General features: G+C 35.8%; 1 protein-coding gene across 6 annotated transcripts in view; it reads right to left on the bottom strand.

The window, feature by feature from the left end:
- Nucleotides 1–17094, bottom strand: part of NF1 (neurofibromin 1) — a 261641-nt gene that overhangs the window by 107214 nt on the left and 137333 nt on the right. For all 6 annotated transcript variants that reach the window (XR_009530430.1, XM_060082451.1, XM_060082452.1 and 3 more), the window contains 5 exons: nt 16913–17016; nt 10470–10605; nt 6492–6554; nt 1464–1622; nt 819–916 (listed from right to left, as the gene is read on the bottom strand). Coding sequence is in view for 5 of the 6 variants with exons in the window: in XM_060082451.1 (XP_059938434.1) it covers nt 819–916; nt 1464–1622; nt 6492–6554; nt 10470–10605; nt 16913–17016 (560 nt within the window). In the remaining variant the exon portion in view is untranslated. The remainder of the gene's footprint in view (nt 1–818; nt 917–1463; nt 1623–6491; nt 6555–10469; nt 10606–16912; nt 17017–17094) is intronic.

Genomic DNA, 17094 nt, shown 5'->3' with positions numbered 1-17094 from the left:
GCTCAGCGGCCATGGCTCACGGGCCCAGCCGCTCCGCTGCATGTGGGATCTTCCCGGACTGGGGCACGAACCCGTGTCCCCTGCATCGGCAGGCGGACTCTCAACCACTGCGCCAGCAGGGAAGCCCCGAAAAGTAGAATTCTTGACGTCAACTTACATTTACAAAGCACTTTCTCATAAGTTATGTCATTTGCTTCTCTAAAATCAACTCACAGGCAAACATAGTGTTATACCTACTCTACAGATAAACCAACAACTCAGAGAGATAAAGAGAAGCAACTAGTTAGTTATGGGAACCTAGGAGAACTCAAGTTTTCTAAAATCATAAAACTTCAAGTTATCCAGTTACTCATGAACAAAATCTTATGCATTTGCATCACGTGGTTTAAAGAGTAACTTTTTACTTTACATACATATCCAAATTAAAGTATCAAAAATATTCTAACATCAAAAAAACCTGTGATTATACACTATAATGCATTATCTGGACCAGTTTGGTTTTCATTTTTACTGAAAGAAATCTTTTTCCTTCTTCCTCTCCTCCATATTGTGTCAAACTCAAATCCTTTATTTTAGTATATATGTCAAAAATCCCTCCTGGTTTTTAAATATGGAAATTACTACCAGATTATAAAGAATATCATTTTATTTCATTACTGTCTTTTATAGTGAAATAAAATAAGATTATGTTCTTGACCAAGAGAGAAAAAAGAAAAAAACCTACACAGGAGCTCCATGTAGATCAAGTACATAGACTTGAGTGAAACTGAAAATATTTGATCCAAACAGAGCAACTGGCTAAGTAGCAGGCTGCTCACCTTCGTGCTGCATCAAAGTTGCTTTTCACAAAATCATTAAAAGGCCGCATGTGCTCTTCTTTTGTGAAAAGGACATGATTGGCAATACTCTGAAGTACCTAAACAATAAAATAGGGTTATAAAGGATCTGATTATTTATTTATGAAAGCTACACATTCATATATTCTTTAAAAAATATTAATTTTCTCACTGATACAATTTCTACTGGTAGCTAAAAATCAATTATTGCTCATTCAATAAATACTAGGTTTTGTTTCTATGCTTTTCCAAATATGAATATAATTATATAAACACGTATATATTTACATATATAAAATACAAATTAAAATTTTAATGTATTTTTTAATTTAAAAATCATATAGTATACATTTTGGTTTCCATTTCAGAATTTCCATAATGATTACATAGAAAACCATCTTCAGAAGACATTTGCTAAAATATTTTCAAATGATAATAAGGTCCATCGGTATCAGTCTAATGAATTTCTTTGTAATATAAACAAATAAAAATAAAAACAAAACAAAAGCATATAAGTGAAAACCACAGGGCATTTCAAAAATTAAGAGAGAGTACAGTGAATACGAAAAACTGAAAATTTATGGAAGAGAAAGTTTGAATAGTTATATTATCAAAATGATTCTTCACCTTTGACATTAACTTCAAGCCTCTTTCGATTCTAGGTGGTGGCTTTTTATCTAAAATCCCTGCTTCATATGGTGAGACAATGGCAGGATTGATAAATCTGAGAAACATGGCACTTCCCACTGCACCGATGCTGTTCTGAGGGAAACGCTGGCTAACCACCTAAAAACAAGGAGTTGAGAATTCAGTATATGGTTTGAATTAAAACAAGGAAATGGGAAGAAAGGGCTCGAAAGTCAAACTTTGCACAAAAACGGTGAATAGACCAATCCTTGTGAACAACACATGCCTAATTTTTCCTACTCCCAAAACATCAGTAAACAAAAATTTATCCTCAATTCTTGCCCTCTATCATTTAAAAGCACAATAAAGGCATCTAAGAAAAAAAGAGAAGTCTCATAGATGAGTTGTGTAGAAGAGATCTGAAAAAAGATCTTAATTTTATCATCACTGTTTATACTGCAGGTTTGATGAGCAACAAAAGCAGAACAAATTTTCACACAAGGATTATCATATTTTACTAAGATTACAAGACATGAGAGTGTGGTCAACGCTTGTAAGGCAAAGCTACATAAGTTTTCAACAGCATACCCCTGAAACATCCAATACCTAATGGTAAATACTTACATTTTGCCGTATACCAGGTACAATTAAATTTCTTGAGCAAAATGCTTGCCATATACAAAACAAAACTTAGTTTTCTTTGATTCCTATCGAGAGAAAAAACTTACTTACAAGTAACATTATTGCCAGTTCTTTTTCTTCATCAGAATGCTTTATAAGGGCCTACTTATTATTTAAACCATGGAGGAATGGGAATTCTTGGGGACCTAAAAGAAAAAAGGATCCCACCAGCAAAAGAGAGAACCCCTATGTGTACCTCAATTTGTAATTCTGTCAAATAAAAAAAGTTAAAGATACAAGAAATCGTTGCCCACACTGAAAAACAAATGTGAGCCCAACATTTTAAATGGATTTATTTTCTCTTTTTCTCTTTATAAAACATTCCACTTTGAAGGTAAATTAGACTGGGAAAGTATTATGAAGCTGGCTCGGCTCCCATCTTTTCCTTGCGTGTCCTGTTTTAAATTAACACATGAAAATTATAGTTTTCTGAAATTTACATTTGTTACAGATAACACACATATTTATTTTTAAAGAACACTCATATAACATTTAAATATCTACAACTATTCATGCTTAGCGTGGCTAACTGCTGCTTAAAGCAGTGTTGACTAACGGCAAGGCCACAGTACTCCACTCAATATTCTGGGATTCCAAGGATAAACCTGCATTTCAAAGGCTATTGGGGGAAAATGAGAAAACAGGATTTATATGCAGAATCTCACATAGCTCTAGTTTTCTTCACAATGCCTCAAAAAAATAATACTTCTTGTCATGAATTCTCATAGCTGACTGACTCAAGATTAACTCTGGAAAGAATAAGAATCATTTCACTTCGTTCTATTTCCTTCAGTGCTTCATGTGGTATACATTTTAAATGTGTTCTGCCTAAAATCTCAAAATAATTTTCAACTATATATGATAGGAAGTTAGTAAAAATAAGACTTTAGAGAATGACTTTTTAAGCTGAGAAAATCTTTGTGAGAGGTGATAACAGGGGTGAGTTATAACTAATATATTCTCACCTTCATGTATACTGCATAGCTCAGGAAGCTTTCTTGGTGTTATAGTACTTGGAGTGCTATTGCATGAAGGACAACCTTACACCTCAGTAAGAGGAAACTGGTGAAGGTGGCTAAACACAGCAGTCTTAGAAGAATAGCTTTAAAACCTAAATATTGTTTTAGTTATTTTTAGCTGAAATACAGTTTTGGAAACAGAATTAAGAAGAAAACACAAGTGCTTTTTACTACTCTAGTACAGTGTTTAACCTTTCGGGAGTAAGAACAGAAAAATGAACGTTTACTTTCGCACAGACAAAACTCTTCATAAATTTTAGAATGTTCACAGACCACCATTGCTACTGACTGTTTCTTTTAGAACTCACAAATTTTAATCTGAAAAGATAAGAAACACGTCAACAAACCTACAAATTTTTAAAGCCTTTAAGGAGTGAGTTAGCAAGAAGGAACGGGATTAAAAACTGCTTTATATTTATAATTGCAAATAGGTTGTTTTAAAAGAATCACATATATTCAGTTTAATCCATTAAAATCCTGAAATGGTTTTTAAAGAAGTAAACGTTAAGAGTTTGGTTTCCAAAGAACTGCTTAATTGTAAAATACTAACCTGCTGGGAAAGTGTCTCAAAAAAATCAATTACTTATATGCACACAGAGAACTCTTTTAAAATGCATTTTTAGAGTAGCTATTTCCTGGTTTTCTCCAGGACAGAAAAGCTTTTAAAGTGTGACGCACACTTATACCTGATTTAAACTCAGTATTACTCAGTCTCAGAATTTAATGAATATCTGAGTGAATTACTTCCCTAACGGAATATTGTAAAAATTATGAAAGGTACTACACCTTCACTTCCACATCTTCCACATCTTCAAAAATAATTCATGTCAAAACTCAAAAGCATCCACACTACAAGAACACATATTGTTTCATGTATCATATAATTATGTATCTCACCAATGACAGTATATTTTTGGAACTAAAACCTGATAAAACAATCAATATCCATAAAAATGCTCAACAACAAATTTTATGAGTTAATTTATTAAAATACTTCTTTTCCTTTCACCACAAATTAACATCAGTATAATTTTACCTCATAATATACACATACTCAAGTTGTTTTTATTTTTAATCTGCAAAAAATCTAATTTGTATCCAAAAGACATTCTGCATAAAAGGTCAAAGTAGGGCCAGTCTGAATGCTGAAACCAATTATCAGTCAAATGTCCCCTTTACTTACCTCCCCGCCCACCCCCCCATAAAAGCTGAACTACAGGTTACAAATAAAGGCAGTCATACACTGTACATCATCAAGAGAATCACAACCCATCTATCCTTAATTACCTGAGGTAGGCTGACAACTTCTCAAAGGAAATCTAATTTACAGTATATGTTTGAGTATGATAAAGAGAATTATCTATAATATGATTACACAGCTATATACCAGAAGCCAGAACCTTCTCTCCATATTTTACACATTACAATCCATGGTACATACACCCCCAAAGAAAGTTAACTTGCTGTTTAGATCATTAGATTCTGTTAAGCCAACAACTCTATAAACCAACATTTTAAATTTATAATAACTATACTGTCTTCATTCTTTGGAACGTGTTCTAAAATATCTCAAATTGCCAATTAGATTTCCTTTGTTTCCACAAGGACCTCATATCACTTGTGCTGAGAAATACATTCCAAAACTTAGTGTTACCCAGAAACATTTATTTTTAAATCTGAAAATAACACTAGTAGAAAAAAACATTTCAAAAAACAATTTTAGACAAAATCTTAATAAATAAAGCAATGTTAGGAAGGCTAAAAAACATGCTCTAGAGAAAGGGAGAAAGCCTGAATTTTAATTTATGTGATATACTACATAATGGTATTAGTAAAACACCAAACAAGAGTGTTAGAAATAGTAAATTAATTTGAACAGTGATGGTGTATATTATGTTAAATCCACATACGCTGAGAATTAGAAGGCTGAAGCATTAGAAAGAAATGTTTTTATTAAATAAGATGGCCATCCAATCCAATCCATTTGCTCACAGCTGACCAAATTTACTTAACATATCCAAAAAAGAATCTCCTGAATGGACATAAAAGCATGTCTCTAAATTTTAATTTAGTTCTGAATTTAAAATAGAAATTTATTATATGTAAAGCTCAGACGAGAAATGAAAGATGAAACCAGATGAATACTCTACACTAAATTTTACCTTTTAAAGTAAACTAACTACATGACTCCTAAAGGTTTTCTTTACATCTTTCTCTAAATTCATTTGGATTGTATGAACAAAGGTAGCACTGAGCCTGATAAAGATCGGTCATACTGACAGATAATGGCAAATTTAAAATGAATGCATGTTAATATTTTGGACGTCACTCACAGGAAGAAAATAATTATGACTACCATAATTTTCCTCCTTTTAAATTAGGGCAAGTTCATAGAAGCAGGTAAGTATATGCATATCATGTTTGCAAATAAGGTGTTTCTCTATAAATATGGACTCACTGTTTTCCTTTATTTCAAAAGTACTATAATTCTCAGTCCCAATAGTTTAATAATGATTTTCTCTAAGGTAAAAGTGGTTTTGTTTTTTATAATCTAAGCACAATTATCTAAATCCTGGCTGAGACTGTCCAGATAAAAATATAAGAAGTAAAAAATAGGGCCTCCCTGGTGGCGCAGTGGTTGAGAGTCCGCCTGCCGATGCAGGGGATACGGGTTCGTGCCCCGGTCTGGGAGGATCCCATATGCCGCGGAGCGGCTGGGCCCGTGAGCCATGGCCGCTGGGCCTGCGCATCCGGAGCCTGCGCATCCGGAGCCTGTGCTCCGCAACGGGAGAGGCCACAACAGTGAGAGGCCCGCATACCGCAAAAAGAAAAAAAAAAAAAAAAAAAGAAGTAAAAAATAAACTTTAGCTACTTTTAGGTAAGATTTATTAGAAAGTGACACTTTCCTTCCATGTACTTCTAACAATTAAGAAAAACTTTTATCTCTAGGAAAAGAAATCACTCACATTACCTGCAAACAAGAAGCAAGAATGAAGAGAGTCAGCATTTCCTAAGGCCTTGAAATTAAGTTTCTTTTGCATTCATTTATAATTTAAAAAATAAATAATAAAATTAGACCAGGGATATCCAATGCAACAAATGCCCCCAAAATGCCTTTGGGATAAATCAAACCAAAGGAACACAGAGAATGTTTCAATGTAACTTAATTCCAGGGTTAATTGAAATGAAAGCTACTTTGTGCCAGAATTAGTAGAATGATTTTACAGTGAAGGTCAAATAGGCTGAAGTGAAGATGTTCTTAACAAACAGCAAAAGATTTTTGTTTTGCTTTGAAAGAAACAGCTAAAAAAAAGTTCTCCAAACTTACTGATTTTTTGTTTTCCTTTTTTTCTTTTACTGTAGCTTTATTCAGTAGGGAGTGGCAAGTTGCCTACAGAACAGAGATGAGCACAAACAAGTCACAGCACCATCTACATACAGCAACAAAAACAATGTTGGCTTGTACATAAAATTACATGATCAAAATGTAACACAAATGGAATCAACAAAAAATTAGGAATCAACTTAATTTTGAGGGATGAATTTTATCTCTGGATTTTAATTTTTATTACATTTTTAAGCCAAAGCACTAAATAAATAGCAAGAAATGTTGAGACAATCATATCTACTATTTCTGGCTATAAATCACAGAAAAGCTCTCCTCAAGTGAATGTGAGGATATTTAATATTTACATTTCAGTTAAATCCTAGCTTTTGATAAATTTTATATAAAATGTTCATTACAAATAGATTATAATCTAAAAACACTTCTATGCGTCTACATAATTTTTTCTTGATACATATATTTATATATACTTCTCTGTGTATCCTTCAATTGACTTAAAAAGTTCTTTTTTCAATAGCTGGCATTGAATTCCTATCCTACTGATTTAAAAAATAAACATTAAATGGCTAAATATAATAGAAAAATACACTTTAGAGATTCTGAGCTAAAAGTATCTCTCTCTCTCCTTAAGAAAGATTACTCTTACAATTTCACTTATTTTTGTTTGCAGGCTACTTCCTGAAAAAGTTCTAATCAGAGGAGGTTAAAAGCTCTGCAACATTTGGGAAAAGAATGTTATCAGCTCAACTAGAAATAAGCATTAATATTAAAGTGAAGAAACTGCAGAGAAAATTACAGAATAAAACTGTAAGCCTGCTTAAAATTTTTCACAGATTTGACCATTTATCAGAATGTCTCCAAAAAAAAAAAAACCACACACACACAAAAAAAACCCCAAAACCCACAGAGACATATTGGCTTCATCTCTCAGAGCTCCTCCTAGGCCAAAGAGCTCTGTTAAAATTAAAAGACTTCTGATTGGACTAGACTAGGCACAATAATTATTTTTAAAATATCTTGAAAACAAATTAGAATTCTTTAATCCACCATACATGGCATTTTATTCTAGGAATTCTGTGCATTCAACACCATAACCCATAATAACTTGGCATTAGTTTGATATTTGTTCATCCATCCGTCCATCCATTCATCCAAGTAGTTATTGTGCACCTACTTGCTAGATACCATTCTAAGCACTGGAAGAAAGCAATAAAACAAGAAGACACAGTCTTTTTCTCAAGGAGCTTTGATTCAAACTTTAGACTATATACTAGTCTATATAAGAGCGCTAGTAACACAATTTATCCCCAAAATGCAGTTTTATACACTTTTTATTTTCAATTACGGTATATAACCATCAATTATAGCCTTAAAATTTTTGTGTAAACTACTTCTGTTTGGAGAAGCACATTTGCTAGGAAAAGACGACATTTATTTAGAATCATATTTAGCTCTTTCTCAGAACTCTCTCACCACAACTTAGGAGAATATCCACTCTGGGAATTATTTTCTCATTACTCCAAAACTATCAGGAGGAAAAGTGGAAATAAATACATGAGAAAATGTCTCAGTTATAAATCTAACACATGTTCACAGTTGGCTATTCCTATATAATCTTAACCTAGTCCACTAAGTAAGGAGGCATATAAAATGAAAGACATGGTTAAACCATGATTTTAAAAAGGTTTAACAGTCAAAAATACTAACTCAGGTAAAAAGATCTAAAGCTCAGAGAAATTTATTAGCTAGCAATATACTCAGCTTTCAAATCTTCCCCAGTAGGTCCCAAAGCAGGAGACATATTTACTAGAGGGAAAAAAACAATCGACTACTATCCCTCCCAGCAGAACATAAAAGTACAAATGGACCATTATGTTATTGTCAAAGTCAAAAGGGCAAGAAAAAGCCAGAAGAGGGAAGATGAATAAAAATAAAAGAGCAAACTAAGGGAAAAACTACATTTGGAAGGAGACTCAGTGAAAGAATATCTTGAGATCAAAGTTTATTTTTTTTGTTTTTAATTAGTAAATGTAAAATTTCCTGTTATCAGTCACTTATTAAAAAACAAACTCTTATTTATAAATAATATAGCATATATTTCCTCTATAGTATTGTACATTCCAACAATAAGTTTATCCAATACGTCCCCCAAATGCACTAACATTTAAATAATATTATTAAAGGGAATAATTGTATGTGAAATTTTAATACAATTCAGGTCTGTTGTAATATGGGATATTGTATTATGGCATGTTTTAAAAAGCACAACACATAGTGGTTAATAAGCCACCAATTATCAACTAGCATTATTTTCTGCATTATTTTCACTACCTCCCTCCCTTCCTAACTATGAAAGCTGGCAAGAATCTTGTTTACTTGGGTAGGAGAAATGGGGTTATTTATTCCTTCATTAAATATTTTCTAAGTACTTACTAAATGCCAAGCACTTAGTTCCTTTTTCCTTATCAAATGGGACTCCAAGTTTGCTGATGATACAAAAACTGTTTTCTTTTAGGGAGACAACCACATGAAGAATTTCTACTAAAATCTACTAGACCATATATGTAACCAGGTAGTTAGTACCCGTTCACTTCTAACCAGCTAAAGTCAAAGCCACTGCCACTTGAGAAATTCATTTGCTCTCTGAAAACAGTAACTATTAGGCCAACCAAGAAGTTGGTCCAGACTATTTTTAATATGTGCTCACCATTTCTTATCTGCCTAGTTTTATAAACAGAAGATGGACTGAATTGGATTTAAAGAGAAAGCTGAATAATGCCCAAACTTATGCTATTACTTACTGTATTAGATTTCATATTATAACTAAACCACCCTCTGGTCTCAGATTTAACTAGCTGAAAAAATTATGTGGGGCTCTCCTAAGCTTCCTTGAGCTATTTTGAAAAGGCAGGAAAAGTCATGATAAATTAAATTAAGAGAGTTTTAATGCTAAGTATGCTTCATCATCTACAAACATGATGAAACATTTTTTTATAGATACAGCAGATACATCTTTATAAATAGCAATGGGGGAAAAATTCACAAAGAGCAGCCTGAAACAGCTTTTTTAAATGACAATTTCACTGATCTTGCTAATGTCTCTAAGCAACCGAAGCCCTGTGCTAAAAAACAAATGGCTGGGGATAACTCTGCAAGGAAAAAGACACAAAAGGCATGGGTTTTGATAAATGCATAATTTTTTCCCCCTATACCTGCCCCTGTCCCAAACTCCAGACCCAATAATATTTCTTCCAGAATCACAGTTTTAACAGGCTAATGTGGATTTGCACTAATCTCCCTTGGAGTGATTAAATCATTTCTGAAACTGCATATGCCGATCAAAAACACAGTGGAAGCCATAAAAGAACACAGATGCAATTTCCTTAGCAAGTAGGGGATGACTGTGGACATCTGAACTCAGAAGCATTACTTGCAGCTCTAGTGTTGGAAAGTCTAATAATTTGACGTGAATGATGATGCAATATGTTTTATAAGTAGCATTGTACATAAAATAAACATCAGCCTGTCCTGGGAAAACCTGACACAAACACAATAGAGCTTAATGAAAAAATCAAAATTATGGATCAAGCATTTCACAACACAGAAAGCAAGGAGTAGACCAGCCTCATATGTGAAAGACCCTATGAGTAATTCAGGTACAAGATAAAAACAACAACAAAAATTTCATAATATATCTCATTTCAATCACATCTATTATACCCAGTAGATTTGGTGCATTTTAAGCTTCTCAAATGCAAGGAAAATGTATTATTTTTAAAGTACCCCCTTAAACTACTTTATATTTTTAAAGCCAATTTAAACAATTCTTAATGTATTATTCATCCAAATTGATTCAGTATTATCAACCACCCACTATTAGCAGCTAAATCCCTCTTTGGTAAAGCATTCTTTTAAATTTAGTTGTGGATTAATAATGGTAATCTCTAACCTTAAGCATACCTGGTACAAACAGTGGCACACACTTCGTAGCTGAGGGGGAAATTCGGAGGAGGAACTGATGATGGCATGGAAGAACTTTTCAGTCATCTGAAGGAGGTTCCGCTGGTTTTCCTCAAGGCTCTCTGACTGTTCTAACCTATCGAGAGGAAAAAGAAAAAAAGCAAAACCAATTAAAAACAAACAAACAAACAGACATACCCCTTAAAAGAGACTCCTTAAGAGACATTCAGCCAAATGCAACATTTGGACTTTGCTGGGAACCTGATTTAAACAAACCAACTATAAAAAAGGCAATTTTGAGAATTGTGTATAAAAATTCTTCTCCCTCTATATTTTCACAAATTTAGTATATGATTTTTATTTTTTTGTCCATCTAGTAGGTAGGAGAGTGCATCTCACAGTTTTAACTTTTATTTCCATGACTTCAGTAAAGTTAGACATGCTTTCAATATTTTGTGGCCATTCAGGCCCTATTTTCAACGGCCCTTCGTATCCAGTTTAATATCTCTAACTGCTAGGGGTCCCTCTTGCCAGTACCTAAAACTCAGTTTGTTCAAAATCAGCTGATTTTTTTCCTCCTACTTGTATGTCTCATCCTGTGTTCCCCATGTTGTCAATGGCACCATCACTGTTTCAATCACGTCATTCAGGTGACCTCTGAAGTCGCCTTTGTCCTCAGTACTCCATTATTCCCCACATTCAATTACTGTTGCTAATTCTTCTGTATGATTCTTTTTTTTTAAGGTATTTATTTATTTATTTGGCCGTGCTGCACAGCATGCAGGATCTTAGTTCCCTGACCAGGGATTGAACTCGTGCCCCCTGAAGTAGAAGCACGGAGTCTTAACCACTGGACTGCCAGGGAAGCACCTCTTCTGTATGATTCTAAAGTCTTGGTGCTGTGATTAAAGGCAGATATTCAGAAGGCAGACTCACTAGGTTAAAATTTCAGCTTTACCACTTATTGACCATTATGACCTTGGTCAAGATACTTAACTTCTCTGAGCCTCATTTTTTCCATCAATAAGACAGGAATAATTACAATGCCTACTTTATGGGGTTTAAATTTTACCCAGTGGCTCTCAAATCCACAAACCTTTACTTGAGCTGCCCAACCGAACTCTCAAAACACATTCCCTATGAAAGTCACTACTTAGCTACTTGTTATATGTCGTATCTCCCCTACTAAACTGTAAGATCCTTGAAGGATGTATTCATCTTTGACCCCTTAAAAACTATCATAGTACCTTACCAAAACAATTATTGAATAAATACTTGTTTTCAGGGCTTCCCTGGTGGCGCAGGGGTTGAGAGTCCGCCTGCCGATGCAGGGGATGTGGGTTCGTGCCCCAGTCCGGGAAGATCCCACATGCCATGGAGCGGCTGGGCCCATGAGCCATGGCCACTGAGCCTGCCCGTCCGGAGCCTGTGCTCCGCAATGGGAGAGGCCACAACAGTGAGAGGCCCGTGTACCGAAAAAAAAAAACTTGTTTTCAATCTCTTAACTAGTAATTTTCTTTCTATACTAATTTACATATTACATAAAAGTTTGGGACACTCCAGATTCCTTGCAGCTCACCATGTGGTGCAGCATATGGATACAGTAAGAGTTTGGAAATTAACGTAGACGACAGGCAGGAAAGATTTCATGGACTAGGTGAGTTCTAAAGGAGGGAAAGAATCTGCACAGGCAAAAAGAAGTAAGGGCATTTCAGAAAGAAGGCAGGACAAGCACACAATTCAATCTGATAAACGTTTATCATGTGTCTACTATTTGCCATCTTAATGCCAGGTGCTGAGGATTCAACAATAATTGGCCTTTGAACTTCTCAAAGAGGGGAGACAAGTACACACTAAGTAATGAGTACAATCATTCAAGGATATAAAAGACAAAATAGCAAACCAGAGATAGACACGATTAATTCACATGGCAACTGGTTGCCGGGAAGTCAGAGGCAGAAAATGAACTTGGGATATATGGGGAACTAAAAAGAGACTGGTCTAAATATGGGGCTTTATGCAGGGAGATCACTTAAGAAGCTACAATAGTAACTCAAATCTGAGATATGGAGGGCACAGAAGCTTTGCATATGAAAGAAAAGATTAACAATATATTTAACAGGGCCAGAAGAGATTCCTAGAAACCTTGACAGTTCTTGTCTACTTTGTGGGAACTTTTTCTTAATGAGTCAACACAGCAGCAGGTGTGCTGCTGGTCTGTTTCAGATGTTCCTCTAATACATCTATCCCTCCTGCCTCCCACATGCCAATGATAACTTATTGGCTATTCCATTAATTCTGATCTATAATGAAGCTTTGTGTTCAATTATTTAAGTGTTTGTGTGTATAAAAATTTTTCCCTCTGATTTTCAATCAGCTTTTGTTTTTGTTTTTTTATCCTATTGTTTTCCTGTTTTTAATTTCATTGATTTCTAATTTTTATTTCTTTCCTTCTGCTTGCTTTAGGTTTATACTGAACTTTCTCTAATTTTCTAAGGTGAAAGTTTAGGCCATTCATTTTAGATCTTTCTTCTTTTCTAATATATGCATTTAATGCTGTAAATACTACATTTCACTACATTCCACACATTCTGATAAGATGTACTTTCATTTTCATTTAGTTTTTCTTTTTCTTTGCATTTCAGTTTTGGAAATCTCTATTGACATATCTTCAAGTTCACTAATTCTTTTCTCATTTGTGTCCAGTCTATTGATAAGCCCATCCAAAGGCATTTTTCCTTTCTGCTACAATGTTTTTGATTTCTAGCATTTCCGTTTGATTCTTTCTTAGAGTTTCCATCTCTGTTTAAGTCACGCACTGGTTGTCGCATGTTGTCCACTTTTTTCCATAGAGCCCTTAACATATTAATTGTAGTTATTTTAATCCTTGTCTGATAATTCCAAAATCTGTCACACCTGAGTCTAGTTCAGATGCTTGCTTTGTCTCTTGAGACTGTGATTTTTATTGCTTTTTAGCATGCTTTGTAATTCTTTTGTTGAAAGACCCAAGACATAATGGGTAGCAGGAACAGAAACAAAGACGTCTTTAATGTAAGGTTTAATGTTAATCTGGCTAGGATTTAGGTTGTGTTTAATGTTTGCTGTAGCTATAGGTGTCAATTTCTTCCAGTGTCCTTGTTTTTGTCTATCTAGTTGTCTGGGATTCCCTAGTTTTCCCTAGGAATTTCTTCTTAGAGTCTCTGTGTTGAAGCTCTCTGTTGTAACCCACTTTTAATACACTGGAGTCCTGCTGATGTAGTAGTGAGGTACTGGGGAGGGGAAGCAGTCTATAATCTTATGCTTATATCTCCATTGTTTTACTGGGCCAGAGTGGCTGGGCTATGACCTTCAGAAGAATTTCTTAGCCTTTTTTCTCCCCTTATGTGAGTCAGGAAGGCTAGAGGAGGCTGAAGTTGGGGAACTGCCCATCCTCCAGGTCAGGTAAGGCTCTGGTAGTTATCCTTAAAGGCAGGCCTTCGTAAGGGAGAACAGAACACTATGGGCATATTACAAAATGGTTACTTTCCCCCTTCCCCTGCCCAGAGCACAAGGGGACTTTTCTTCCATCTTCACCATGAGAACCTGGTAGGGTTTCTAGAGGTCAAACTCACAGAAGTGTGGGGGTCCCCCTGACACAGGGCCCCCAGGAGCTTTCATTCTCAAGCTAATCCACACTCAACCTCCAGCAAGTTGTCAATTACAGCCTAAGTGTTCCTACCAGTTACTCACTCCAGCAGCTGTTTCTCCCTGTAAGCTGGGATTCTCTGAATTTGGCTGTCACACCAGTCTTTTCCCTTTTTTTTGGGGGGGGGGTGCCCTTCAATTCTCTGATGAATTTAAGAAGAGTGGCTGATTTTCTGTTTTCAGCTTTTTCTTGTTATGAACATAGCATTGTCAACTTCCAAGCCCTCTACATGTCAGAAAAGATGTCAACTTGATTTTAAGTAACCTGAATATAGGAAGTTTGTCATCTAGTTCCCTTCTCTGTACCAAAGTACTTAGTACAGTAGATTTCTTTCAGGCAGTAGTTCACTCTCTAAGCAATTTTTACCCTTTAGAAAGTGAAATTGCTAAATGGTAACAAAATACAAGATAACATTAAAAGAATGTCGCTTTTAAGTTTTAAACTACAACTTTTTAACCATTTTAACAATAACTGGTTAATTTAGGTGCCAGAGTTCTGATTAGATATTACTGTTGATACTTCAGCAAAGGCAGAGCCAAAAATATCAACTGATACGAAGTTGCCAAATAAAATTATTTAGAAAGAGAAACCATCAGAAACTCTGAACTTGAAAATAAAAAATAAAATAATGTTAAGGTCCTAACTGAAAGACAAGAGATGTGGCATAGAAAAAGCAAGCATAAGTGTTTAAAATTTCATTCAACAAATATTTATGAAATGCCAACTGTAAGCCAGATACCATGGGGACAGGTAGAAAGCTTCATGGAGATGGTGGTTTTTAAACTGCACCTTACATTACCCCTTGGCCTCTTTCCCTTCTCCTAAGTCAATCCTCATTATAGGAGGAAGAGCGAGATAGATTAAAAAAAAAACAGAGTCAAGCACGCTCAGTTCAGTGCCAGCCTCTCCATTCCAGATATGTCTGCCTGCAGAAAAGATATAATCTGGTCTTCTCTCCACTTGTGATAAAAAGCTTGCCAGCCCCTGTGATGGAAGCCTGTAGTTTACCCAGCTGTGCAAGGGATGGGGAAGATGATTCTAATTCAAGGTGATGTATTAGCAAGCTTATGTTATATGCCCACAGGATCTAAAGCCCCACTCTTTAATCATTTTTTCAAGCCTATGTTATATGCCCACAGGATCTAAAGCCCTACTCTTTAATCATTTTTATCAGAAATAAAGGAGATAGCTGATTCCTAGGTGCTTCACTCCCATCCCTCCCCTCCCTCTACCCTTTTGGTTTTGAATTTGGTGGGGGGAAAATGGGTATTACTTATTAGGCAACTCTAATCCCAATGAACCGCATGTTGTCAAGCCACTTTAAAAATGTACAACATGTGCATATTTCACTGCAGTTAAAGTACCGAGATGACATGAAAGAATGACAAGTAGTGATGCGGATTATAGTCAGATGAGTTTTTTTCTTGCAGGCAATGGGGAACAACTGATGGTTTCTAAGAAAAAAAGTGACAAAAAATTTTAGGTTTCAGAATAATTCCTGCAGTAAATGATCTTCAAATAAAAATATAATGCTAGGACAATAATTAGAAAGTTACTACAAAAGTCAATGGGATTGGGACTTCCCAGGTGGCACGGTGATTAAGAATCCGCCTGCCAATGCAGGGGACACGGGTTCAAGCCCTGGTCCGGAAGATGCCACATGCCGCACAGCAACTAAGCCCACGTGCCGCAACCACTGAAGCTTGCACGCCTGGAGCCCGCGCGCCGCAACGAAGAGCAGCCCCTGCTCGCCACAGCTAGAGAAAGCCCGCACGGAGCAAAAAAGACCCAATGCAGCCAAATATTAATTAATTAATTAATTAATTTAAAAGTCAATGGGATCGATATGGCATTGGCTAAGTAAAATATGATATTGCCAAACCACAAACTATTATGCAGCAGTTAAAAAGAATCAGATTATCTTTCTATACTGACAAAGAATGATCTAAGACACAGGGTTATGTTAAAAAAAAAAAGTTGCAAAACCATGTATATATTGATAATATCTTACCATTTACATTAAGTGCTCACATTATAATATAGTTTCTACCACTAGAGATATGTATATGCAAATGGACTGAAAAAAGGACAGAAGAACGGCCTAACTAGTAACAGTGCTATGTCTCTAGAGGTGACAGTCAAAGACACCTTTAACGTTATTTGTAATTTTCTTTAAGAAAAATGTATTTGAGGGACTTCCCTGGTTGTGCAGTGGTTGGGACTCCGTGCTCCCAGTGCCGGGGGCCCGGGTTTGATCCCTGGTCATGGAACTAGATCCCACATGCATGCCGCAACTAAGGAGCCTGCGAGCCGCAACTAGGGAGCCTGCCTGCTGTAACTAAGACCCAGCGCAACCAAATAAATAAATATTTTAAAAAAAAAGAAAAGAAAAATGTATTTTTTTTTTGTTTGTTTGTTTTTTTTTTTTTTTTGCGGTACGCGGGCCTCTCACTGTTGGGGCCTCTCCCGCCGCGGAGCACAGGCTCCGGACGCGCAGGCTCAGCGGCCATGGCCCACGGGCCCAGCCGCTCCGTGGCATGTGGGATCTTCCCAGACCGGGGCACGAACCCGTGTCCCCTGCATTGGCAGGCGGACTTTCAACCACTGCGCCACCAGGGAAGCCCGAAAAATGTATTTGTGTGTAACTTTTATAATTAAAGACTAATCTTAAGAATCAAGGGAAGAAATTATGAGGGCCTTGCCTCCTGTAGTGGAAATGAAAAAATGGAGAGCTGTTGCAGATGAGAGGATGACACACCTGGTAGGATCTACTTCGAAGCTAACGTGCTGCCAGTCAGAGGATGTGATCACAATCCGTAACAAAGGATCCAGGAGTTTCTGTAGGTAGGTAGCACCATATACCTAAAGAAATACACAAGTAGGAACTTATTACGCCTGCTCCAAATATCTTGCATTAAAGAAGACATTCTGCTCTGTACA

Source organism: Mesoplodon densirostris, chromosome 18 (genome assembly GCF_025265405.1).
Source record: "Mesoplodon densirostris isolate mMesDen1 chromosome 18, mMesDen1 primary haplotype, whole genome shotgun sequence".
Classification (NCBI taxonomy): Eukaryota; Metazoa; Chordata; class Mammalia; order Artiodactyla; family Ziphiidae; genus Mesoplodon; species Mesoplodon densirostris.
The sequence above is the reverse complement of the archived record's forward strand: the minus strand, read 5'-3'. Positions and strand labels throughout refer to the sequence as shown.